We start from the raw sequence: 27,597 nt of genomic DNA, 5'->3' as shown, positions 1-27,597 counted from the left end.
ACCATGATGAATTGCTCCAATAACATCCTCCTGAGTGGGCAGCTTTCCATGTGAACTCACCGTCCTCTCCACAACCTCCACGCCTTTCACTTTCCTCAACACTCTAATGAACAATTCCAGTTTTCAGTGAATTTTTTTGGTGAAGGACTTTTCTTCCTTTTTGGCAGAAGGGCAAGACAGGAATATCCATTCTGCTGCAAACTGGTCACCAAACCAAATAACCGTGAGCACTAATGGGCTCAAATTCTGGCAGGTGCAGAAAGGAAATATATAATTCTCAAACTAGCAGGGAGTTACTCAGGTTTTTTAAGCCAGGTTTCCTGTGTGCCTCTAGGTGTCTGCATCATCACACTCCCCCTCCCCCCAGTACCACGTCCCCCTGTCTGGTTTGAACTGGCAGCCTATTTCAAGCAAGATTTAGGAGCTGGGCAGTGATCCCTGAGAGGGTTACATTTCCACTCTTTCCCTGAGAATTGGCCCTAGGAAAGGCAGGAGCAATTATAACAGCCTTTGAAAGTATCTCCCATGCTGAGAACCAGCATCATTTCAGATGCTAGTGGCTACAGACAGGATAAAACCTTGAAAAGAAACCCCAACAGAAGGAAAATTGTACATTTGTGCCTAGAAATGCTGACGCACTGAAGTAAACCACGAAACACAACCCTCCCTTAGTATTTGGGGAACAACTGTTTTCATAATTCTGCTATTTAGGCACAGGAAAAGGACAATTTCTAAAGCTGAGCTTCTCTTCTCCCTGCTTATGTGACTCTGTTCTCCTGGACATTTCCACCTCCTTAAACCTAAACCTAGGTAAAGCAGATGACTGCAGACTTGGACTTCCCTTCAACACGATGGAAAACAATGCATAAAAACCCACTCAGGATGGTTGCTTCCCCTTGCTCCATTACAGTGTCCTGTGGGTGCAGCAGAATATCAGGAAGCAGAAGGACACACCAGAGCCCCTGGTTAGCACCTTCCCTCTCTTCTCCCAGCCACACAACTCAGAACTGGACACACATCCCTGCTGCCACCTCCTTCTCCCCAAAGCCCGAGGCCAGCAGCCAGCTGAAGCAGGGAGATGTAACGTAAGGTTTTGAGCTGCTCAAACTGAAAACAAAACAGACTTTTTCATCATGCTTTTATTGGAAAAATTCAGGACAGAAACGACATGCTGCCTACTGCCCACTCAGCAGCCAAGATGAGGCAAGAGTCGGGCAAAAAGGAATTCAGGCCTGGAAAAGCTTTTCAAGATTTTAATACATTTCCTATTCCAGACATGAATTTTATGAAACAAAACAACAACAAAAAAAAAAAAAAAAAAAAAAAAAAAAAGAGAGTAAAGGAAAGAGAAGGACATAAAGAGACTCCCTACTCCTGAAACAGTCAGGATAACAGGACAACCAGACTGGTCAGCCAGGTACTAAGGGATTCATTCACATGGGATGCAGTCAAGTAAGTAAGGTTTAGGAGATGAGTCTGCTCCATTCAGCTCAGGAACCCAAACATCACCCTCCAGTACCTTCTCTCAACCACAGCATCGATTACTCTGGGGCAGTTCTTGACCAAGATTTCTGACAAAAATGACACATTTTCCTATAAAGACTGTCTGTATAGATAAACCAGCCCTTTGGAAAATCAATGAAGCTCCCCAAATGTTCTGAAAATGTATTCACTTAAGTCATCTTATGCCTTTATTCAAAGTTTATCTTCCTGATGGCTCCTACAAACTGCAGGTTTCTCTCCAAATGTCCTCTCTAGATTTATTTGAAAGTCTTTCAGCCAAACTATATGATTAGTTTTCATCCCTTAACCTTCCGACTTACAGCATGAATATGGAACAAATTTATAGCACTCCTATCCTTCAATGAAATGCAAAGATCCTGCATGAAAAATCATGTATTTTGGAGAAACACATGCACATGGAATACTGGTGTGTGACAAATGTAGTAAGTAAGAAAATCATGTCATCTGTAATTCATACCCAAGATTTCAGGTATCAAAAAACTGCATTCAAAGCAGCTGGTGGTCTCCTATTACCATGCTGGCTGCAACAAGCTCTTCACATCTCATTAACAGCATAATGAAGGCTCAATCAGGGACACAGTCTATCAGGACTGCCAAACATTGGCATATAGAGGCTAGATTAGAAATATTACCTTGTATCAGGGGTTTTATTGCTTAGATCTCAAAATTGGGAAGGAGCTCATCCTGCTGTAGAAAATATTTTCCAGTGAGCAAATGACAAAGAGATAATGATCAAACCCTCAAAGTGCTCAGAAGGCATCACACAAGGAAGGTGACATCAAACAGATCACACACACTGCTCATTTCCACAGGTGGGGCTTTAATGCCACAAAAGCAACTGCACTCTTGAAGCCAGAGGTAGCAGCAGAGCAACCAGAATGGGGACACACAAGCCTGCACTGATGACCAAGTGTATTTTGCATATGTAAGACAATTAGCTCTAAACTCAGCAGCTTTACTTCTCATGTATGCGGCAATTATGATTTAACAGAGCTTCATAATGTTCTCTCTAATTACTGATTATATCTTTTTTTGTATACTTTCATATCCACGTACACAATTATAAATTTTCAAACAGTTGGCACTGGTGCACACAGACAAAATCTGAGGAAGAAAGAGGGATGCTAGAAGAAACCAGCCCACAGAGGGGGTCAACACCCATCTGCTGATGGAGCAGCAATTGTGAGAGCTGTAAGTCTCCTCCCTGCCATGCAGCAATCTGGGCTGGTGCTCCTGGATGGGACAAACAACCTTCTTTGGCACATGCTCTGCCAACAGCCTTTCTCCACGCATTTGCAGCTTGCTGGCCCTTAAGCATCCTTCCATGACAGCTCTGACCCTGCTAGAAATGTCATGTTTCTGCAAACTTCCCCACCCACAGTGCTGCCAGCACTGATCATCTGCTGCTGCCAAAAAAAAAAAAAAAGGAATGCTCTCTTCCTTGTTGGTTTAGGGAGCAAAGTCTGCTCACAGAGAGACTGAGCAAACCCCAGAGACAGGACAAAGTATGAAGTGGGAGCTGGCAGCTGGTGGGGAGAGGGGAATGAAAACGGGAGGAAAAGACTAAGACCCTGGAGGATGAGCCCATCCATTTCTTGCATGATTTCATCTTTAGCCACTTTTCACATCCTCCCTGAGTCAGTAGTTGAAAAGACCTGGTACACAGGGACAACAACCATTTGATCAATGAAGGCTGCCTGCATGGGGTCTTTAACACCCACAGAAATCAATAGCAACATCTTCTGACCTCAGCCCATGTCAGATTATGCCCGCAGCAGTAATGGAAGCATAAACACAAGGAGCCATAAATGAGCAAACTATTAATTACGAACAAGCACAAAACCTTTCTCATGTATTCTTTGTGAAATTAGCAGTGAATGCAGTCAGCTGGGTGCCTAACCAAGCACAAGAAGGGACACGCAGGGTGATTTCCCACCACCAAAGCCTCTCACTTTCATGAGGACGTGCAGGAGCACGTTACCACCCACTTCACACACACCATTTGAAACTACTGCCCTAAATGACTGCATGCAAATTTTGGTTCAAAACAAAAACTAAGACAGGTCTCAAGCACGGCCAAGATTATGAAGGGGAAATTATGTAATATGTCAGTCGGTAACTTACACCCTGTATTTTACCTTTATCTCCACTATTAGCCTCAGTTTTTGACCCCAACCCAAAATTAAGTTTATCACTTTGGATTTATGTGGCAAGAAGAGATGAACTGGGGGTGTACAGCTCAGCACTGTGACATGGGAAGGACAGAGTAAAAGCCAGCAAATGTCTGATGGACAGAAACACCAGAAAAGATGATAAATTATTTCAGGTGGTAAAAAAAAGGACATAAAAACAAATTACAAAGGGAAATCTTATACCAGAGAATGTATTTTTTGAGAATGACATTCATGGTGTTTGACTGCGACAATCTCCTAGAGAAAATGGTGCCCTGTTCTGAGGAGTTGCAGAATCAGGAAGAGCACATGGAGGGTGCAGAGGATGCTGAGATGCTGCACAGCCAGGAAAATGGACAGACTGATGTACCTGATCTCTGCTTCTGAAAATGACATCTCACTGTAGAGCACTTAGATCATGAAGAGTAAGAAAGAAGCAGTCTCCAAAGACTCAAACTTCAGCTTAAATGTCTCTATAAATTAATACAGGTTGTGTGGAAAAAAGTCAAATGAAATGTTTATTCTAAGAATTTTATTGCCTCAGACTCATTAAGCCAGTACCTTACATGCTCTCTTTGTAATGCAAATTTACTAAAATACTATGCTTTTTATAAAACATTCATATAGACAAGCTCCCACTGCTCAAATACCAGTTGTAAGTGGAGAAAAATACACCAAACTTTTCTTAATACTTAGGCTTTGCACCTCAGTCTTATCTGCATAAGCATTTTGTGCTTCTGCTCTTGCTGCAGCCACTGTAGCACAAAGGTGGAAGATTTCCCAAAGCAGCTGATGTAGGCAATTATAAACTGAATTACCACACACAAAAGCCAAATGAAAAGATTTTGCAGGAGGTTATCTACAGCAGAGGGAAGAAGATCATTATAGAAAGGAGAGACCCTGCACCTCAGGAGGCCAAACATTGCACAAAGAGCACCTGTTTCCTCATACTTAATAGCCACCTGCCCAGCCATGCAGTGGATCACCACAAGGGTTTGCTGGGAACCCTCACCACCCAACACCAGGCACCCTGTTTCCAGCCACTGCACCAACCAGACATAAGGCACCCATCTGGCAACACATGGAGCCCAGCAGGAGATGTAAAATCACCCCATCTAAGGTCTCCAGCCCAACCTGACTCAATGGTCAACACAGTGGAAGATGATTTAAGGTTGGAGAAGGCTGAGGGAAGGGAAAGGTTCCTGGTTTGTGACTTACACAGCTGTAGAGAAGGACAAAAATATCACTTTAAGGGTGCAATGCTATGTAGATTCTCTTCCTTTCCCATGAGACTTGGGTGTTGCAACATCAGGTACCACAGGTACCAACTACTTTTATTTCAAGAGAACTATGAATGTGCCATCACAAATCAAGCTCTGAGCAACTGCTCTTATCCCATAATTAATTTTGAAAACCGACACTTCTTTTTCAGACTTTGAAGGGCTCAGAAACCTGGAAATTGTCTAATTTTTACAACTATACCAGTTGGCCTGATGGAAAAAGATACTACCTCCAAGTACAAATTTTTCACAGATTTCCCACAACTGGGAGGCAGAATTCAAGACACTGTTGCCTGAGGTTACAGAAACATCTCTTTATACTGGTTTTCATCAAGGTTCAGAGCTAAGATGCACAGGTGGGAAGCATCTTAACAAGAGGTTTTCTTTCTTCTGCATAATAACCAGCAGTTGGACCCTCCCACCCCATCTGCCAGACCTGGTTCCATATCATCTAAAACACACTGAGGCTCTGTTACTGCTCCTGAACCCAGATGACCTAAGAAACCAGGTCCTCAGGGGGATGATGCACCTATACCACACAGGCATTGCATGGGAAGGGCTCAGAGACTGTAAACTTTCAAATTATTAAAACAAAGTAGCATAGTCACTAAAAAAAATGAAAAATTATCTACAATAAAAATACAACCAAAACAATAAAACAATAATTCAGCATGTAAGCTTCACAGTATATTAAGAAAATAAGTACTTGTTCAAAACCAATGATTTTTCAGATGCATTAAAAGAGAACGAACATACTGAAACCTATTCAGTGTTGAAATTCAGTTCATCTGGCACGTCCTCAAGTTTTGGAAGAAAACAAACAGCAAAAGCAGACAAGCCATAGCATGAGCAGCCATGCACTCTCCTGCCCACCTGCCTGAAACCTGACTCAGAGCAACATACCTGGCTATACCAGCTTAGTTTCATCTTTAAACTCAGCCTGTCCATTAAAATGGTCAATACCTATGCCAGCTGAGAAGTGTCCATCACTGGGTACTCATTTTTACAGGTCATTGGCTAGCCAGACAACAACAGCTTCTAGCAATTTCTGACCTCTCTTCGACATGAACTGCTGATTTCCAGAAAAAAGATGAGCCACGAGCCATCCGTTTTCTTAATTGTAATTAAAACAAAACTGAACCACTCAACTGTTTCTATACAATTTTTTTGTTCAAAATATACACATGCAATCATCCTGCTGCATTTCTAGAATGTAAACACTAACACAAGAAGAACCTGAATGCACTCAGTTCATCTATAGAGGCAGGGAGTACCTATTGTAAGTAAGTGCTGTTGAACAAAAATTTCCATCAGAACAGTTTGGGTAACAAAATGTTCTGCTGCATCGAACCCCACGTAAGCTGACAAAAGAGATTCAGACAGGTGTGTCTTATGATGGAAAAATTATCTGTGATGAAGAAAACAATAAAATGCCCTTTAGATAGGTTCTGTTCTCAGTGTCATTAAGATGCAAAAGAAATTGTAAAAAATGCCATCTCCATAAAGCTCAAGCACACGTAAGGAAAAGCAAACACACGTGCCTGGATGACTGGCTGTTTGCAGCACTGTCTGCTTTAATGGCTGTAGCAAAACTGCCTTCCTTAGTGGATCAGACGTGCTCCTACTGTACTATACAGAGCTATATGATGCAGAGAGATCTGAGGGTTTTAAGAAAAATGGAGCAAAACCACCAGAACACACACCAAAGCGTGTACCAAAGAAAAATGCACACAACCAGTTACTAAATCTTACAAACAGTTTAAATATTTGCCATCTGCAAAGATTCTCAATCAGAGAGACAGACCACATAATGTTTGACTTCAGTGAAATGTCTCCTGAGGAAGTCAGCCTTGATCTACAATTCCCATACATGGCTTTTCATTTCCAGTCATATTTACAAGAATACACTTCCTCTAATTTCCTAATTGAGACTGCATGGCTTGAAATATGCCCATCAGCTATCATCTGACTGCAAATCTATCTAAGAGATACATGTTCTCAGAAAATAATCAGGCATTCCAGATTTTCCTGCAGCTCCCTGAGGAGCAGATGCCAGCAAACAACATCAACAACCAAGACCACTGGTCCCATCCAGCCTCACAGTTCTTGTACCTCAGTGTTAAGAGTGATTCACAGGATTGCTACTATGGCAACTATCAAAATACATGGAAATGACACAACAAACCCACAACTGGCTGTATGTGTCCAGTTTCCCCATCAAGCTGAACTGGTCTCCTACTCACCAGGCTCTCGGTCCTTAGGGTAGATGCATTCCTTTATGGACTCTGTAATGCCAAGACTGGCTGCAGTGGGGAGTGGGCCAAGCAAGGATTCCAGTGCAGGTGGTCTTACAGGAGCTTCATGTCCATTTTTGCATTCCTCATCTTCATTTTTTTTTACTGTGTCATTCTCGTGAAGTTCATTATAAAAGTCTTTGTTTAAGTGATTAGCAGCTGCTTCTAGTTCTTCATCTGCCTCCTCCTCTCCAAGTAGGCTGGAGCTGTTATCCTCTATAGAATCTGTAATGGGAAAAAAGCCCCAACAGATCATTGCATACCACCTGTTACAGAAACTAAATAAATATAGACACTCACTTAAAGAACAAAAATCTTTCAGAGAAAATCTGTAGAAGAAATACACAATATTTTGGTATTGTGTAATTAGTAATATTTTTATGAATACATAGAGTTTACAGATGCTCCTCAAATTCATTACCTTAGCTATCAAAACGCATTTTGGGGAATATAATAATAATTTCATATAGAAGTACTGTCTTATCAAATTATGGTAAGTAAAAGGGCTTTGCAAGAGAAGTCAGCCTCTTACTGGTGTAATTACAAATCAAAAATAGGCAGTTCAGTCTTCACAAAGTCCTTCCATACCACATAGTCAACCGGGGGGTTCAGTGACAAGAGGGTCTACATGCTGGTCTACTGCAGTGATGAAAAGGAACATTTTCAGGTGCCAGTGCCAAGCTTACATTGGCACCAGGGAGGAAAACCAAGGAAATTGTTAATGAAATGTCACTGTAATGAACTATGTCATTGTTTTGAAGACTAATATATGAGCCAACTACCTGGCAGAGAGAACCCCAAAGCAATAGAGATCTTCTACTATGCAAGCATATATATGATCACATTTATCACAATAAAGTTCATGCACTTAAGACTGCCTGCAGGGTATGAATCCATTCCTATTAAAGGAGTCACAACACTCTAGACTTACCATCTTTAGTGAAATTTGCAAATACGCCTTTTGCTTTTGGTCTACTGTTTTCTAATTCAATCTCTATTTCATCTTGATAGCTTGATATTTCACCTGTGGTGTTGAAATAAAAACAAAATTCAGCAAACATTGATGTAATTTTGAACAAATGAGAGGTATGTTACACGAAGCAAGTTATACCTTCAAAATCCTCCAGCTTTTTTGATAATGCCTTCTCAAGCTGAAATGAAAATAAACATGAAATTACTGAAAAAAATCCACTACTTCACACTATTTGTGAACCATATAGAGAGAACAATAGGGTATATTAAAAGAAATAAGCAGGTTTTGAAACCCAACTCAAATTACTTCTGTTAGACAGGTGAGACAAATAAGTTTCAAAATACTGACCAATATCAAAAGTTAGCTGCCCCATATCTGTACTTCCAAAGGAACCCTCACTCAGGCAAGCTGCAAATAAAAGGCCCCGTTCTTCAGCAGCCACATTCTAAGACTGCCTGCAGGTGTGAGCAAGCACAAGGTCAGTGCTGAAAATGCAGTGCCCAGTCCAGAGACAGCACAAAGGTGATAGCAGAATGTAGACACACAGGTGCCTACAGCACTGGCAGGCTCCTGAAAACATGAGGAACACACTTACAGACCTTTAAATGATAGCATATTTAGAACAGGGAAACAATCCCCCTGAAAAATTGATAACATAAGATTTTGTTATGATGGTGTAAAATCTTTTCCTCTTGTGTCATCTATAGTTCACGTTTCTTTGTAAAGAAATTAAGCCACATGAGAACTTATCTCTGTGGAAGCAGGTGCTGTACCACACAAAACCCCAGCAGTCTCATTAAAGTAACTGGGTTATTGCTTTCATATGTGTTTAAAAAGAAAGTTGTATGTGAGGGCACTTCTCCTGACCACCTTAAAAACAGTGCATGGTTTCTGCTTCAATTACAAACATTACACCTTTGAAACCCTGATCCTTGCTAACCAGGGTGGAAGAGCCCATACAGCACACACAAGTGTTGACACCAGGACAGCTACTCTAGACCTTCATGCCACAAGCTCAGCTTCACTTGTCACATGAGAGTCCCCAGTTTTGCGAGGACAAAGGATTTGATGCTCTGTTAAAAAGTCTGGGCACAAGGAAGAGATACAGACATGCAGCAGGAAAGTGAGCATAAAGGACATAGCTGTGCTTCACAGAACTGCATCAGCTTACAAACAGGGAGCATCTGCACAGAGTGTGCTGAGCCCTCCTCTAAAAGGCAGCAGTTGTGGGCTGAGCACCAAACACTGGTACCCTGGAAAATACAGAGGCTCAGCTGGTGCTCATTTACTCGGCCACCCAGACGTCCTCATCTGCTCTAACGAGAGCACTGAGTCTGCTTCCTGCAGTGCCTGGCTAAGACACACTTCCATCCCTCATCAGAGGATGTTAAAAGCTACATTTGAAGCTACGTATCTGACAGAACATGTCTCTCTGGAGGAGGAGGCAAAAATTATATGAGAGAAAAAGATCCCCCTTTTGTATTTCTTTCCTTGTAACTGGGAAGTTATCCCTTTGCCAGTAAAACAAAAAATATACTCTAGTTAATGGGTACCATATGCACTAGAGCTCACCCTTCTCTCAAGAACCTCCAAATAAATGTAGCTAACTGTTATCAGAGGTTGGTCAGTTAGGATTTAGTATTAACTGATTTGAAAACAAAGTGAGAAGAGAGAGAAATCCACAGGGCATCTGACTCAGAAGTCACCTGCTGCATCTTCAGTTTTTTTTGACCAGCTGTAAATGAAGGAGGATCACATTCTTCTTCCAAGTCAATCTTCATAAACTCATCTATGGTTAACTGACTTGTTGGTGTATCTTCAAACTCTGTCAACCTACCAAAGAATACAGCACATTATCATAACATTTTTAAGAGCTTCTTTAAAAGTATCAAAGTTTGTCAAATTGCTGTTACAGACTACACATGTATTTTTATGTTTATTCAGAAACTCTGGCTCAACTGCAGAATACATTAAAACTGAAGTGATACTAATTGTTTCATCTGCTGCAAAGAAAGTATCTTTTCATATCACAAATTAGCTTTTGTTATTACAGTATGTAACACACACCTTTTTTGATGAGCAGAGACTGAACAGAAATACCACAGCCACTGCAGTCAATTAAGTACAGACTGACAAAACTGAGATGAGAAATGCTGCTCATTCCTCATGTCTCATTGCTTTTGTTTTAAAAAACAAAACAGATTTCCAAATATCTGCCATCATAGTTCAGAAGTATGCTCAAAAATATTCCTGATATCTAAGCATGATTAATTTATGCAAAGCAAATGTTTAAGTAGCATATCTTCAGCAGACTGTAAGAGGGACAAGAAGCAATCTTTCCAGGACACAGAAGCAGCAGTAAAATAAAGGGATGCACAGATGCAATACATGAATGGATGTAATTTTACAATAATATACTTTATATTTGTGTAATGTGTGCATTTTAGAAGTTTGTATCTACGTGAGAGATGGACTAGCTCCTTAGGGAACTGCCATGAAAGCAGCTGAATCTTTCAAAGGAACCAAGTCTTAAATGAGACCACGTTGTAACTTCATCCACAATTTTCTGCATTTTGTACAGGTGGCTGAGAATGAGCATATCCATTCTACAGACAGAGAGACAAAAGGTTAAGTAGAAAGCCAGGTCAGGAAGCGTCTGGCAGAATGCTTTCCTGACAGAAAGTGCCCTTTTAATATTATCAACATTTTCCATGGGAAAAACAGCAGCTGCTTCGCTGGAATATTCCCATCTTCCAGAGGAAGCAAAGCTGACAACAGCTTCCATTTGCAAAGCTAGGAAACTAAAAACAGCAATTCAGTACTCCCAGCACAAGACCCCTCAGCATTTCTCCTCTCCAAAACTCAGTCACGGTTTTCTCTTTTGCCTCTGATTGCAACACAACTTCTTCCAAAGAAGGAATTTTCTCTAGGACAGAAATTCAGCTTCCAACCAACTCCAGGGTCAAAGCCAAGAGCACCTTACCATGCTCTCTCACTCTATCCTATCAGTACCTGTACTTTTGTTGTACAAATTGAGGAACAGGACAAGACAGCCCATATATCCTGTGTCTGGAGCATGGTCCACAGGCCACACGTGGCATCTCATGCCATGAAATTCACAGGGAGAGCTGAGCACCTCTACATAAAACCAGTAGCAAGCAGCACACAGAGCCCACACATGGCTGTGCTGGCCAGAATCAGTGCTGCTGAGGAAAAGAAAGCCTCTGAAGCCCAGTCTCACTTTTGGAGTTCTGGCATCTCCATAAAGCCCCAAATTAGCCATGTACTTGAGAGTGACTGACAGCCCAAAACTTTGCCTCAGAGTACCAGGGCCCAGCTCCCTCCTCCTCTCTTTCAAATCAAATTGGAAAGGAGAGGAGGATACTGTTGGCAGCAGCAGCACCCAGCTTTTAATTAACAGACTAGAAATCTTTCTCAGCATTAATGGGCTTCCAGCATGCATAACCCATCTTGCAGGAGGGAGCCTCATCTATCAGGCTAGAGGAGAAACCTGACTAGGCATTGTTATTATTATTTTAATTCAGGATTCATTTAATGCCAAATCCATGCATCACTTTAGGAGCACGTACCACCCCAGCCACCATCATTAAATTACAGTCATCCATCTCTCCACACATGAATCATGCACTCACAGGTAGTCCCAATTCAGCAAGACTTTTCCTCCCATCCAGCCTCACCTAGTTAAAATGTTATTTTCCACCCACTGTAAAAAGCCAACACACACTTTGGCAAAGATGCCCGGTTTGTTTACCCCACACATGTTTCTGTGTTTGAGATGAGCAGCCAGAGCCCAGCCAAAACAGCATCACCTCTAGGCATGAGAAGCAACACAGAAAACTCCAGCAGCACAACCAGTTGCTCAATATTGGGGATGAGACGACCATGGTTGGGTTTCAACACTGAAGCCCGTGGCACATCTCCCAGTGGACACCTGAGGCTCTGCCTGTCCCTCTCCTTGCCCACCGTGTCCTGACTCACATCACGTACCCTGCACCCCTCAGACATTGACCCACGGGTGAGACAAGGTGCCAGCAGCTGTCACGAGCTTCTCCTCAAGTGACAGCTACAGCCCTGAGCCACAACGGCAGCATTGGTGTCTCCTAAAGGTTTATGTGCACAGGGACAGGGACATCATGTTTGCTGGTGGTGATACCCAGCAGCTCAAACTCACAGCATGGTTTGACCATCAAATCCAGCTACCAGCACCCCTGTGCCCTCCTCTTCCTCCATCCTGATCCAAGCCCAATGGGGCTTGGACCACCCAGTGGTAAGGGCTGCCAGCATGATGGTGTAGGCACAGGCTGGAAGCAAACCCTAATTTGGGGCACCGTGTTGTTTCTTAACTTCTCACTGTTCTCAGCCACAAAGCTCTACCCCTCCTCCTGAAATGAAGAACCATCCCTGATGATCAGGATCACAGCTTGAGCACCATCTCTGTGGGAGAGCGAGCTGTTCACTCAACATTTTCTCCTTTAACTTGATATAAACAAATACCTGCGTTTGCCAGCTAGTTGCCTGCCTCAACATTGTACATTGGCTGATATCCTGTCTGTGTATTTTTAAACATTTCTTTAATTTTCTCCAGTGTTTGGACATATGCCACCAAGGCAACAAACCGATGCAGGCAGTAGTCTGCACCGCATGTAACAAGGTAACATCAGTTTGGCAGCTACGAAAAACTGACACAACCTTAATTATAAGCACATTAATTTCGGCAGCAAGGGAGTGCCCTCATGGAAAAAAAAAAATTAAAAAAAATAGCTACAGGCTGTTTTTTAAGTTCCACATAAAAATTATGTCAAAGTTCACTTTGCACTTTTGTTAATCTAAAAAAGTCTAATAAGAGTTGCCATTTCAAGTCAAGCACAGAAGGAGGAAAATAAACAGATATACAAATTAAGATATTATTTCCTTGGCACAAATTCAAAAGGGCTCTAAAAATTGCAATTTGGCAGACAAGTATTGTCTATTTATAGTCAAAGCAGAGGCAGCCACTACAGCTCGGTTTCCAGTATAAACCCTCCTCTTCGAGTTTCTCACAGCAAACTCTTTCAAGCAAATTCCTTTGGGAGAAAAGTTTTTCTAGAGCTTGGTGTCATCTGCCCCTAATCCCAACCCTTTTTTTTTTTCCCAAATAAAATTTTCCACAGCTTTTGTTCCATCTGCTTACAGACAAAACCACACCTCATCTTCTGATAAAGCACTTTTGTGCAAAAAACAGTAAAGCGATTCTGTTCACACTTAATTTAGCTCCCAATAAGGGAAAATGGGTCAGTCATTTTGAAGTTATGAGCAACGGTTTTTTCACTAGGTTTTGTTTCAGGGATATCATCCGGTGAAGACTTATGAACCCAGTCTACAGCTAAGGAAAAAAAGACTCCTGTGTGTAGATAGCTACTCAGCTTTAATGTTTAATTTAAATTCTGCAGCAGTGAGGTGCGACAAAGCACTTAAAAGAACAAGATCTTCTGGAGTCCAACTCACAAATACCTCAAGTTTTTGAACAAAAGCATTCCAAGTTTAATGTCCAAGAGCAACTTCTAAGCAGAGATCATTTAGGAAAACCTCTAATGTCCTCCTACATATGCCAAATCAGCATCTAGCTCTAGAAATCAGGCAGCATAAAGCAGAGGCATCTTGTGCAGGAACCCTATACAGCAGGGAAAACAAATTACAACTTCATTGGCAACTGTTTTTTAAAAGAGTGAATGTGAGCACATAATCTTTAATAAAGCACTTAAACTGTTTTATTAATGGGTCAAAAAAAACCCAACAAAACACTAAGCTGAATATTGGCATATTGTTAGCAGAAATTGATGCAAGAAATTTATTGTAAGGTAGGCTGGTGGTGGTAATTACATTCCTCTGATTTTTCCTAAATTAACAATACAATGAAAAGCTTAAGTAATTATCTACATAATTTTAACTGTCATATCAATTGCAAATATTCTAGTAAAAGATCAGATGATTTGACAAATCCAGCACTTACAAACTCCCAAAAAGAAGTCTGCATTTTTGCACATTAGAGAAATACCAAAACATTGCACCACGTCCTCAGTTTTAACTTCATATTCATCAGCACTACCTTCCACTCCAAACCTGTGCACTTGCTCATAGAAGTTCTTAATCCATACTGATGTAGAAATCATCACTATTTTTTACAGTACAAATGTAACAGTCTATTCCATCATCCTTCTCTCCTCATTTTATTTCCAAACCATACAAGGCTTATGCATGAACTGTTTATGGAATATGTACCCTGAAAGTGATACTTAATAGTGAACATGTTTCAGAAATGTTCTATTAAATGCTTCCTAAATGACATAAACAAAAGCTTTCCAGTAGCCACCAGTATGTAAATAAACAGAAGTGCAACCTCCTTCTATGTAATCACTGTATGTATATATATAATTTTACACGTACTTGCAGCAATATAAAAAAGGTATTTTTAAAGCCTTTATGAATGAGTATCTCATTACTAAAGGCAAGGATAAAATTAGAGGTGATCCAGTTCTCGTGGTTTTACAACTCAAAGCTTATCACCTGAGATGTGCTAAATCAGTCTGTGCTAAACCTAATCCAACTGGAAAGAGGAATATTTTCACTTAAACAATTTCCATGGTGTACTACATTAATATATTTCACCTCTTGTAATGGACTAAGAGAATATACACATAGTCATTTACTGCAAATTAGCTGTGACTGATAATTTATGGTGCTCATTTGATGGCAACTCTCTGGCACTTTTCTAAGTAGTAAAGAATGCATACCTTGAAAGATTTATTGTACTGAATAAAAGCACCTTTTAAAATTAGTTGCTTTTATTGACAGATGTCCCTGGTCATCCCACAAGTCTACCACTCTAAACCACCTGGAATATTTTGTTATTTTTGTTTTTCCCTGATTCATGTGTTCACACCACAACAATGACAATAAATGCTCTAACATTCTTTAAAATTTTGTTTCATTAGCATGGTTCCTCTGTTATGTTCTGTCAGAAACACTCTATGATCTCCTGGAAAAAAATAAAGTATGCTACCTAATTTCCTAACAGTCACTCAGATGAGGAAAGTCAAACACAGAGAAATCTGTTTATAAGATCTAAGCCCGAGTTAGTGATAATAAGATAATTATTTTATCAAAATCAACAGATACCAAATTATTTAGAAATGACATTTTAAAAAGAAGTATGAACTACCAAAGTATATAAGGAGTGTAATTACTGTATTACCTTACTAGCTGTATAGAAGCCAGATTTATAAAGTGGAACATAATGATACCAGATTCTTCAAAAATAAAACCTTTTTTCATTATAACAGGAAATCCAACTTACCAAAGTATGCAATGCCAACCTGAGTGGACCAAGTTTTTGCACTCACTGTACTATAAAGATTTCTAGAAATGATCTATAAGCCAACTGAAATTATTTAACTGGAGACATAAAATATTCTTTTAAAATTTCTTCTTTATTCTTCTTAAAAAATGTCTTAGCTTACCACAACAGTGTCCAGGAAAGGAACTCCATGGCTTGGATACAAGATCTGAGCAGACACCACCATGAGCTCCTTTAGATGAAGTAACTTTCTGAAAGCTTCTCTCTATAAACAAGGGCACTTACACAACTCTGACATACGGAGCAACCTCCACCCTTCTCAGTGCTCAAAAACCTTAGGTGAAGAACTCTCACTTAATGCAGATACCTTTCACAGGATTTTAACATCACTTTACTTGGATCACAGCTGAACACAGACTTCTTTGTGCCCTTCCCTTCATTTCTGGCCTTGATATGGCTTTGGTGTTTTGGAAAACATGACTTTGTATCCCTATTACCTTTTCTTACCACCCTGATTCCAGACTCACAGGTTGACCTGCTCCTCACTTTGTGATACAAGAAGCCTGCTTGGCTTGAGAATGCACTGGGAGCTTGGACATGAAGTTTCTGTAAGCTAAATATTGCAGAAAGGAAAGTAAGAAAAGCTACAAGGCAATACATTTATCTCTATGCATCAATCTTTAATTTTCCCAGAAAATTACCAATGCAGTCATTGAAAGAGCTGTAGCTGGACCCTCAGGATGGGAGCAAAGGACCCTATTTACAAATGTCCCTCCCACATCTCTGACTAGTAAATGGAGTTCCTTTGTGACAGATCTTCTCTTCCTTCCCCAGAAATGCTATTTTTTTGTAAGGAAAAACATTCACCTCCAAAATGGGCACTTTAAACCCACCCTACTTTTTTATTTGAGTTCTTTCTAAATTAAGCTTTATTTCTGAAGTCTGTCAGAAATAGGTTTTTTTAACCGAGAAGAAATATTTTTTATGTGAAAAGCAGCTCTATTTTAAGATAAAGAAAGTAAGCCAAAGAAGTTAAATCCAAGTGTTAACAAAGATAAGCTGATTTTTTTAATTTCTATTAAAGACACGCATAAGATCTTCAAACAGGCACGAGGGCTACGCAGTATTAGATAATGCATAATGGACAAGTATCACAAAAATTATTCTCACTGCAGATAAGAAAGAATTTAGTATGCAGAGAGAGTATGCAATAGGCGAATAAACAGATGAAGAGGCAAAGTATGTAAAGATTAAAATGCAGCAGCAAAGACAGGTGCATTGGACACCAGCACAAATGTGAATACTAAACTAAATAAAAGGGTTGGGCTTATTAAAAGTTAATTTCTGCTATCTCTATAGATGATTACACAGAAAATAACAATTTGACTAATTAGTTAATATTTGTACAGTACTTTGAATATATAAAGTGATATATAAGTTAATACAATTTCAATTACACTGGAAATGAGATAGAATTATCAGTGCATTTATTAATATTTAATACATTTGCTTTCAACAACAGCAACAAGCTTTACATTTTAATTGGGTGCTTCAAAACATAAAGCTAGAAGGCCCTGTGAGGTAACTACAAAGTTTTCTTACCAAGATCCTATGTAAACCCCACGCATATTAAAAATAAACACACACTGTTTTTCAACCAAACAGGTGGTTAAATTAAGAAATCTTGATTAGAGGATGAGTGACAGGGTCCACATGACACACTTCATTGGTTTCTCCTTCCAAAACACATTCTCTTTATAATCACATTATCCGTTTTTATGACCTGAAGCTACATCATATTTTTGTGAAAAGCCTTCCAAGAGCTACTCCTCCAGTAACCAGGGATGAAAGAGGAAAAAGAACACAGGGACCTAGGGCTTGGTGCTCTCCAGCTGGTGGACAACAGGGTGAACCACCCCCCTTTTACACAGCTGCATCAGCTGCATTGCACAAGATCAGAAGGGAAGGAAGCCCATTCCCTGATGAGGGTCTTCCCAAAACAAGAAGTCCAGCAGGGCTTCCTTACAAAGCACTTCTCCCACAACCTCAGTCAAGCCACTACCAGCAAAGCCCTGTCCCCCCACCTCCTGAGCTGCTGGGATGCCTCTGCAGGGCATGGGAGAGGGCACCTGATTTCATTGCCACTCCTTCCCTTGAAGATTTCTGCCACGGAAATCCATCACTACCCAAACCGAATCCAACTTCCAGTGGCCTGTGCCTCCTCATGAGACACACAGCCAGCTGGGAACTAAATCAAACCATACAGCAGAACCTGCAGGCTGCATGTTTCAGCAGTAACAGGATTCCTGTTTGGTTTCACTTCAAAAGCTGTCAGGGCAAAGTCATCATTGGTGAGTGCAGCATCCAATGCCGTCCATTAATGAGCATTCACTCAACTACACTCAACAACTTCAGAATGCACAAAGCAGCAGTAGCTCTTTACAAACCAGAGTAACTATAGCAATAATTAAAAGGAAACAGAACTGTACATCACACTGAGAAGCAAAGAAATTTTAAAGAACAAGAAATAAGTGCTTATTAACTCAGACAACTTCTACTTGATGGCATTTTGAGAGGAATTCTCGAACAAAAAGGAAAAAAACTGGAGTGCAGAAGAACTTGTTCAAAGGTATTTTTTTATTTGCCTTCATTAAATACTATATAACATGCTCTTATTTGAAAAACATCAATCAAATTTATAGATTCGTGATAAATACAGTTGTAATTATAGCTACATGAAAATAATTCAGCTGTCACGTTTACCCTGTCAAAGTAAATAACGCTGTCATTTTAGTTGATGTGCATGACTTGAGTAAACATTTCAAAGCATGAATTTTGAAGTAAGATTTCCTCACTTGAAACAATTGCTCAAATTAAATTTCCTTCCAACTCTAATTTATTATGCTAATTTTCTTAATAAAAATGAACTATTTTAAAAAGGCATCTTGAAGTAAGATTGTGGGTGCATAAATCATTAATCATAGAAAATGTACATTAAAACACATGACCTGTTGACCTGAGAAAAAAAGTTGCATTTGTACTGCTTCATCCTGATAACCTTAAAACACTTCAAACACTTTCCATTTATCCCTATACCACTCGTGGATGGTAGGGAAATAGTATCATTCCTGTTCTAATAATGAAAATGCGGGGCAAAAATATTTTATACAATGAAGAAACTAATATTATTAACAAGAATTAGACTTGTCTGGATGTGCTTAAGATGGTCTCAGCAAAGTGCATAGGAAGAGAGACACCAGAGGAGATTTGTAAAGAGAAACCTTGGTAGAAAGACTTCAGATTTTTCTGGTGGTACAAAAATTTCCAGCTAAAGACAACAGAAAGCACAGTGTGCCACAGTTAGGTCATTTTTTTACTGAACTATGAGGAAGGAAAATTTTGTAACTTTTCATAACTGAGGGAAACTGAATGACTGCTTCATCGAAATAGAACATTTTCAGCTTTGAGAATATATCAATTATTTCTTCTTAGGACATGACACCACAGTTAACACTGCTGACCCAACTTTTTTTTTTGCCTTCAACTCTTCACCTGTTAAATGGGCACAGTGCTCCTCACCAGCTTTGCTAAGCTTTTGAGGCCTTACCTAAGAGGCAGGTGTTAGTGCTTAAAAATGACCAGCTAAAACATGCTGTACTCATTTTTTTCTTGGCACTTCTGAAAAGGAAAAGAGCCTGGTTTTCTCTGATATACATTCATTTTAGACTACACCACCTTTCAGTACTGTAAACGAAAGATAAAAGCAGTAAAACTGCACTGACCTTTTCCTTAATGTAGACTCACAAACCTTGACCACCCTGATGACCTCTTTAACGGTACGTCGGAAATCATGCATTCTTGCTGCCACTAGCAGAGCTAGAGAATAAGCAGAGAAAGCCAATGTCAAAAAAAGGAAACAGTCCTGGAGCAAAAACCAGTCAGATAAGTGTCCCTCTCTCTGTCCCTGCCTTCAGCTAAAAGCTGTAAATGCTTATGCTGAGCTGTGTCCCTGAATACAAGTGACTGACTTGACTTTATAAACTTTGCTTCCTACCCAATAAACTTGATTACAAATTACAGCTCAAAAAACTCTATGCTTTAGCCTTTGGGAATACAGCATACCATTTCAGGTATGTGTTTTAAGTGCTCCTGTTCCTAATGGGAACATCAGAGGCTGAACTACCAATTGGTCTGTCAAACAACACATGGCCAGGGAACCAAAGTAAACCCAGTCTATGGTACACCACATGATCTGCATATTGCATGGATGGATGTGGGGGACTCAGCACTATCTGCTTCAATCTGTTGACTAAATTACTTGCTCATCTGGATATAGTCTATGCGCAGAATTAAAGACCAGTCTGGTCTCCCATAGAGGCAATATTCAAATTTTTCACACTGGGCAATAAGCAAGCACTATTAACAATTAGTGGCTAGAAATTTCAAGAAGATTGTGTAGTCCTGGGCTCCCTAAGGTCTGAGTGCTATGTCTCATTGCAGCATGCACATGCAAGGTCTAATAAAATAGAGACATGAACTCTGTGACTATGTACACCCTTTGTTACCCTGCCTTCACTGGCTGGTACTGAGTGCCTTTTAACTCAGCCCTCCAAAACTAGTAGGGTTTTTGTAAGCATCATGACAGTGATGGATCTTGGAAAAGATGAAAAAGGAGAGGAGAATTATTTCACAGAACAGGTCAAAGAGGGCATTTCTTGCATAAGACTCTGTGTAAAGACACAAATCAAAGTGCTTGCACTAATGGTGTCATTTTAGCTGACAAAAAAACCTTTTAGCAGATAGAGCCTGCAGAGTGTAGGGCCAAGAAGAACACCAGAAAGGAGGCTAAAAAACCCAAAACATAAGGTACAAAGGACCTGAGCGAGTAATGTAGCAGCAAGGTCAAAAATGAAGCTTGAGTTTCAGAAACTATTTTGATGAAGACCTACATAATCTGTGGGTACCTGATGGCACAAAACCCAGAGCACATGGCATCAGTGAGTAAAGAAGAAACTCCTCCTCCTTTCCCAAATCCCAGACTTTCCTGCCCAATGCCCAAGAGGCAATACACCCATCCTCTGACAGACCTGCTCCACAGAGCCCCGAGGGCCGGCGCCCGGTGTGCATCCAGTCCCGCTTCATCCTCTGCAACAGCCGCAGAGCTGTCATGGACACCTCGTGGTTCTTATCCCCAAACTCAAGCATGTGTGCAAAACGAGGAATATACAGACACGGATCTGCAACAGAAAGCAATATGGTTATTTCTAATTCTAATTTTTGTGACAGAAATCGCAGTACTTGAGCAGCAGTACTGCAGGGCTGTTGTGGATGGCCTGCTTCAAACCTCAGCAAACAACTTGGACTGTGCTGCTGGGCCAGATCCTCTGATCACTAAGCTTTAGAAGCACCTTTTTAGTTAAGTTAAAACAAAATCCTTTCCTACCTTATAGACAAGAGCCCTTTGAGGCACTGCACAAAGTTTTTCCTATGTGTCTGTCAAGGTCCCTGGCTGACGCCGAAGTGTTACTGATATCAGTGAAATTATACCCAAAGCTAAGTCTTTGCAAAGGTTTTTGCAGAACGAGGATGTAACTTAGGCCCGAAACTTTTAACATCTCCTGCAAAGTAACAAATGAGGTACTTTGCATGTCTCAAAACCCACAAACAAAGTTTTGAAAAAAATCATTAGCATAAAATCCCATGTCCCTAACAAAAGCCTCCTTACACTTTCAAAGTTAATTCCAGCTCCTTCTCAAGACTCATATTCCACCAACAAAACCCCCTGTTATTACAGATATTGAGGCTTAGTCTCCATTGGCATAAATTGCTGGAATAAAGTTATCATCAACAGCACTATGACAATTTAAATTGGCCACGGATCTGCCTCCAGATGTAAAAACTTATTTCAAGTGTTATCAGCTTCAAGCTAACTGAAATATGTCAGCATGGATTGTGCTTTGCCTAAACCAATTTATAATTTATCAAACAATCTTGTAAAAGCTACACTTAACACATGTTTACTCTTATTTGAGGTATCAATTTCTCATTTCCTGCCAGCCTTTTATCACTTGACCGAAAATCCACGATGTACGGTAAATTGTTAACTATTACTCTCAACTCAATTTCCTTAGCTGATTCCCTGTGTGGGCACTTAAACTGATAAAGATGAAAATTCAGCTCGAAACACTGGAACAATCTTAGGGATTTACAATTAATCAAAGCAGTTTCATTTAGCACCAAGTTCTAACAATGATGCCCTGTTGCTATCCATAATTACCAAGATCTCACTGTAGGTGATTACGCCTGTCAGCCCTGCAGAAGCATTGAAATGAAAACATTTATCAAGCAAGAACTTCCAAACACATCTCCCTCAAAACTGAAGAAATGCCCGAGTGCAGTCACCTCCTAAGCATGACCCTAAAAATCAAATGTTTGGGAAAGATTTATCTGATCCCCATGATTATTATGGGCAGTGGTTCTGTATTTCCAAATATGATTCTGTAAACCTGTACTCAACAAAAATTAGCAATTCCAAAATAACGTAACAACAACAACAAAAAAAACCAACCAAACAATAAAAACCTTACAAGAATGATAGCCTGGGGTTCAACAGACACTTGAACTTTTCTTTCCGCACAACAGAACCGTATGCGATGATGCAAAGTAATGCCCGGTATGCTTTTCCACCTCATCTTATCCCGAGAGGACCCAATTCCCGCTCCTTCGGCCCGCTGAGCTTATCGAGGCAGTTCACAGCTTTTTCTCTTCCGACCGTAGTTTCGGGAGCATTTACACGTTTGCTTTGTAGCTGCTCAGACATTTCTGCTGGCATTCATGCCCGCAGGTCATTTGACAAAACACTGCACATCGTTAATTTAAATTCTGAAGCTACCAAACAGTGAGAAAATGAATATGCGGGTGGCTTTTAAGTGAAAAGCCTTAAAGAGGCCATGAATGGATACAAAGTACCAATATATATACTCTAAACGCAGGGCCAAGGGTAACATAAACATCCCACGTGGATGTAAACAGTTTAAAAAAAAATGTAGAAGTTGTAAAGAAGCTGTTTAGAAGTTGTAAAGCTCAAACACTTCGATTCTTCCCACACGTATTAAAGAACCCACTATTGCTCCTGCTCCCAAGAGCGTTCTGTTTGCCCACAAGAGACCCTGGGGCTGGAAGCTCAGCACACGGGTGAGCAAGTTCAAGTGAGGCAAAAACTGAGTTTGACTGAAGGAGGACCCAGGGGGCTGTGAAACAGATAGACAGAAATAAATTATTTAAGAAAAAATTTTTTTATTTTTGTTTTCTGAAGAATTTCCCTTCTCTATCTGACTTGTGACTTGGATTTTTTTGAATTACCTCCGTGCCACATAGTCACTAACAGGAATAATATAGAAAAAAATTCCTCGGAAATTGTAAAATAGAAACTTCCCTGTCAGAACAGGTAACCTGGACGGCTGGGCCGGGGCGAGGGGCCGTAGCCTTGCCCTGCTCTCCACCCACCTCCCACGGGAACGGGCACGGTCACGGCGAGGGGGCCGGGGGGTCACAGTGGCTGCTGAAACACTGCTGAAAGCGGGCGGGAACCCACGCCGGGAGGGCCCGTACCACCGGGGCACGGTGGCCACTGGGCTGCGAAAACGGGAGAAAATATATGACAACTTTTTTTAATCCATTCCGCTCCGGCCATGTCCCCAGCCTCCTGCAGCTGCCCCAGCCGCCGACCCCGGCGGGGCTGCGCGGCGGCCCTGCCCTCCCCGCGGAGCGTGGCGGTGAGCGGCGCGGCGGCGCCCCCGCCCGGGCCGCCCTGGAAGGGCGGTGCGCGCCCAGGGCCGTCCGCCCCGCTCCAGGAGCCCCTGGGCCGCACGGCGGGTCCGGTCGCCCCCGCACTGAGTGCGGCTGGGAGCGGGGCGCGGAGCGGCAGAGGGTCCGTCCTCCCCCACCCTCGCCACCGTCCGGGTCTTGCGCACGTCCACGCAGCCCGATCCGGTGCCCGAAGCCGCAGGCGCAGCGCCCTCGGGCGGGCGCAGGGAGGGGTGCGCAGCGGGACTGAGACACGGCGGGGCGGGGAAGGGGGGGCGGTTCCCCCCGCCGCTTCCCATTGGCGCGGGCGGCCGTGACGCGCGGCGCGGCGGCTGCCTATTAGTGCGGGAGGCGGAGGTTGGGCCCGGCAGAGCCGCGCCGAGCACGGCCGCGCAGCGCCGGGTCCCGCCGCCGTGAGGGGAGCGCCCCGGGCAGCGCCGCCAGCCCGCCCGCCCGCCGCAGAGGAGCCGGGGCGCCCCGCCGTCAGCAACGCCCCCGAGGCGGGCGGGAGGAAGGAGCAGCAGTAGCAGCGCGGAGGAGCAGCGTCGTGTAGCGGCGACCGCCGCAGGGAGAGGAGGAAAGTTAGTGCGAGCGGCGGTGGGGCCGCCCCGGGAGAGGGACTGCGGAGAGCCGCCGCCTCGCCTGGGCCCGGCCGCCGCGGATGTGCCCTCGCCGGGCGGGGAAGGACGGAGCGGAGCGCCGTCGCTGGCAGCGGGGATCGGGCGGCTGGCTGCGCTTCACCCTCGCCAGGCTGCTGCACTCGGAGGATTTGTGGATTGACTCTCGCTGCTGACCCACCGCCTCGGCTGGATTGGATTTGTGGGGTTTTGTTGCTGGATTTGGGCTTTTTTTTTTTTTTTTTCGCTTTTTTCTTTTTTTTTTTTTTTTTTTTTTTCCTCTCCTTCTTTCTCGGGGGAAGGAACTGTCTGCCAGCCCTGCTCGGGCTCCCACTGCAGTCGTGGCAGTGCTGTGGAGGTTGGGACCCCCGTTCAAGCCAAGGTGAGCGCTGGCACTGATCCGATACAGCATCATCCCTTTCCCCCCGGAAAGGTGCGTCGGGCTTGTAACCAAAGAACGCGCACACACCAAAAAAAAAAAAAAACCAAAACAACCAAACAACCCACCAAACCACCCTGCATCTAGAAGCACACCAAATATCCTGATAGTGGGACTCGCATTTGGGATTTGTTAGTTCTCTTGCTCATGCCACTGCCCCATGGTTGCCTCAATGGCAGGATCATGAAGTGTTTGACTTTTTTTCTTCTGCTTCCAGAGACCTTAAAGAAGTCCAAAAAGAGTGTGAGGTCAAACGGCAAGGTGCCAGGATGCTATGAGATAGTGCCCCTGTCCCTGAAGAAGAAGATGGCTGCAGAACTTTACCCTGCCAGCACCAACACCAATATCGCAAACAGTAACGCTGCCGCCACAGCCACCGCTGCCAACAGCAAGAAGAACGCCCTGCAGCTCCAGCAGACCGCCCAGCCGCCCCCGCCGCCCCAGCTCCAAAACCTCAACAACAACAACTTGGAGAGTGCCAACTGGCAGTCCTTCCACCCCACGCTGCGGGAGAGGTAAGGGCCAGGCCCCGCCGGACGCCGACACCCTCCCCGGGCGGGCGGGACAAAAGAGGTGCCCGGCCCCGTGCACCTGCGCCCACGCCAGGCGTGAGGGCTGGGCCGGCCCGGGATGGGATGGACCCACCGGGAGGCTCAGCGGGGCTGGGGCAGCCGGTGAGGGGCTGCCCGCCGCTAACCGGGCTTCTCCCCCCTCCCCTCGCTTGCAGGAACGCGCTGATGTTCAATAACGAACTCATGGCTGACGTTCACTTCATCGTGGGGCCGCCGGGGGCATCGAAGAAAGTTCCTGCCCATAAGGTTTGTGCAGATAATTTTTGGCTTTTTAATACTGCTGTGCATATCGCCTTCTCCCCCTGCCTTAAAACTAGGTCCCGCTTTTATTTTTTTCTAATTACTGCTCTCGTCTAATCCCAGAAGTAATTCACATACGCTGCAATTTAAGGCAACAGTCTTACAGCAGCCTTCTCCCTCCACTGCAGCTTTTAACTTTCCCTAAGCGTAGCTCTTATCGAAAGCCAGCACGCTCAGCTATTACCAATATGTATTACTGAGGCTTCTTTCTCTTTTATTTTCCAGTATGTTTTGGCAGTTGGTAGCTCTGTCTTCTATGCCATGTTTTATGGCGATCTTGCAGAGGTCAAATCTGAAATCCATATACCAGATGTGGAACCTGCAGCCTTTCTAATCCTATTAAAGTAAGTGGCCACTACAACTCTACTAATTACACGGACAGAATCAAAGTAGCTTATAGCATATACATCTCCTAAATGGCATTGTGCAATATGCATCTATTACTGTTTACTTCATGTGCTGACAAATACTGAATGTCAGATTGACTGCCAGCAAGAATTACTATAGATCAGTCTTTTTCACAGCCTCTATTTTTTTCCCTAAGAAACTACTTTTTTTTTTTTCCTTTCTTCACTCCATCTAGATACATGTATAGTGATGAAATAGACCTGGAAGCTGACACGGTTCTGGCTACATTGTATGCTGCCAAGAAGTACATTGTGCCGGCCCTAGCAAAGGCTTGCGTCAATTTTCTGGAGACCAGTTTAGAAGCAAAGAACGCTTGTGTCCTGCTGTCTCAGAGCAGGCTCTTCGAGGAGCCAGAGCTGACACAGCGCTGCTGGGAAGTGATTGATGCTCAAGCAGAAATGGCACTGAAGTCAGAGGGCTTCTGTGAGATAGATCAACAAACACTGGAGATCATTGTCACCCGGGAGGCACTCAACACCAAGGAGGTGGTAGTTTTCGAGGCTGTTCTCAACTGGGCAGAAGCTGAATGCAAAAGGCAAGGGCTGCCAGTTACGCCACGCAACAAGAGGAACGTATTAGGGAAAGCTTTGTACTTGGTGCGGATCCCGACCATGACTTTGGAAGAGTTTGCCAACGGAGCCGCCCAGTCTGACATCCTCACCCTTGAGGAAACTCACAACATATTCCTATGGTACACGGCGGCCAACAAACCCAAACTCGAGTTCCCACTGACAAAAAGAAAAGGACTCGTACCTCAGCGGTGCCATCGGTTCCAGTCCTCTGCGTATCGCAGCAATCAGTGGAGGTACCGAGGGCGCTGTGACAGCATTCAGTTTGCCGTAGACAAACGGATATTTATAGCAGGACTGGGGCTCTATGGGTCGAGCTGCGGCAAAGCCGAGTACAGCGTCAAAATCGAACTGAAACGCTTAGGAGTTGTCCTTGCTCAAAACCTGACAAAGTTTACCTCCGACGGCTCCAGTAACACTTTCTCTGTGTGGTTTGAACACCCCGTGCAGGTCGAGCAGGACACGTTTTACAATGTAAGTGCTATTCTGGATGGTAACGAACTCAGTTACTTTGGGCAAGAGGGAATGACTGAAGTGCAGTGCGGGAAAGTGACGTTCCAGTTCCAGTGCTCCTCGGACAGTACTAATGGCACTGGAGTACAAGGCGGACAAATACCTGAGCTCATTTTCTATGCATGATGCATTTCATCTTGATGGTATTCCAGTGCTGCAGTGATGCACATAAAGGGATTTTTAAATTTTACTATGAACTCTGCAGCAGTATGGAATGTTATGCTACTTACCTATCTGCTACATCAGCCTATACAAATAAGTGAAGGAATGCTCTTGAATTTAATCTTATTTTATTTATTCATAAGCTATTTGACGTAATTATTAAGACTGCAACAAGCAGAAAAATGTTAAATTTCGCACGTACTGTGCATTTATTTTGTATATAGATAACTAACTTGCAGACCGCAGCTGACTCAAACAGAATGTTCTAAACTAGAGCAGTTTACAAATCTGTTAAATATAAAATGTTTTTACTTGTCCTAAATCCTGTGTACTTGATCATTGCTGATCTTATGGCTTGTGTCTCTTGGTTCATCTACAGTACAATTAACAGGGGTGATGATACTGTAGTCTGTCCCCTGTGTGCCTCAGCACACAGCTATCACTGCAAATACAACAGTTCCCTTGCCTGGTAACAGAGACTATCCCTCAGCAGCCTTTAGTTTCCTGCACAAAAAAGGGAGCTTATATGTGGAAACTCATGGTTTGTGTTGTTTTGGGGTTGTTTTTGTGAAGAGGGACAAACCATGAGTGTAATCAAAGATGATGAAAATCATC

At 42.7% G+C, this 27,597-nt stretch overlaps 2 protein-coding genes across 4 annotated transcripts in view; one reads left to right on the top strand and one right to left on the bottom strand.

Annotated features, from left to right (window-relative positions):
* The window catches only part of BRF1 (BRF1 general transcription factor IIIB subunit), a 170,813-nt gene that overhangs the window by 62,914 nt on the left and 80,302 nt on the right, over window positions 1-27,597 (bottom strand). For both annotated transcript variants that reach the window (XM_071745373.1, XM_071745374.1), the window contains 6 exons: window positions 20,684-20,833; window positions 19,379-19,472; window positions 9,949-10,075; window positions 8,381-8,420; window positions 8,201-8,293; window positions 7,219-7,494 (listed from right to left, as the gene is read on the bottom strand). In XM_071745373.1, coding sequence (XP_071601474.1) covers window positions 7,219-7,494; window positions 8,201-8,293; window positions 8,381-8,420; window positions 9,949-10,075; window positions 19,379-19,472; window positions 20,684-20,833 — 780 coding nt within the window. The remainder of the gene's footprint in view (window positions 1-7,218; window positions 7,495-8,200; window positions 8,294-8,380; window positions 8,421-9,948; window positions 10,076-19,378; window positions 19,473-20,683; window positions 20,834-27,597) is intronic.
* BTBD6 (BTB domain containing 6) lies at window positions 23,750-27,304 on the top strand. Of its 2 annotated transcripts, XM_071745376.1 has the most exons (5): window positions 23,750-24,401; window positions 24,676-24,973; window positions 25,186-25,276; window positions 25,556-25,674; window positions 25,914-27,304. In XM_071745376.1, the coding sequence occupies exons 2-5, from the start codon at window positions 24,765-24,767 to the stop codon at window positions 26,944-26,946; spliced, it is 1,452 nt and encodes a 483-aa protein (XP_071601477.1). In that variant the 5' UTR covers window positions 23,750-24,401; window positions 24,676-24,764; the 3' UTR covers window positions 26,947-27,304. The 2 variants fall into 2 exon arrangements, with proteins under 2 accessions (XP_071601477.1, XP_071601476.1); XM_071745375.1 differs by lacking the exon at window positions 23,750-24,401 and having other exon boundaries at window positions 24,408-24,973.

Source organism: Heliangelus exortis, chromosome 5, assembly GCF_036169615.1.
Source record: "Heliangelus exortis chromosome 5, bHelExo1.hap1, whole genome shotgun sequence".
Classification (NCBI taxonomy): Eukaryota; Metazoa; Chordata; class Aves; order Apodiformes; family Trochilidae; genus Heliangelus; species Heliangelus exortis.
The sequence above is the reverse complement of the archived record's forward strand: the minus strand, read 5'-3'. Positions and strand labels throughout refer to the sequence as shown.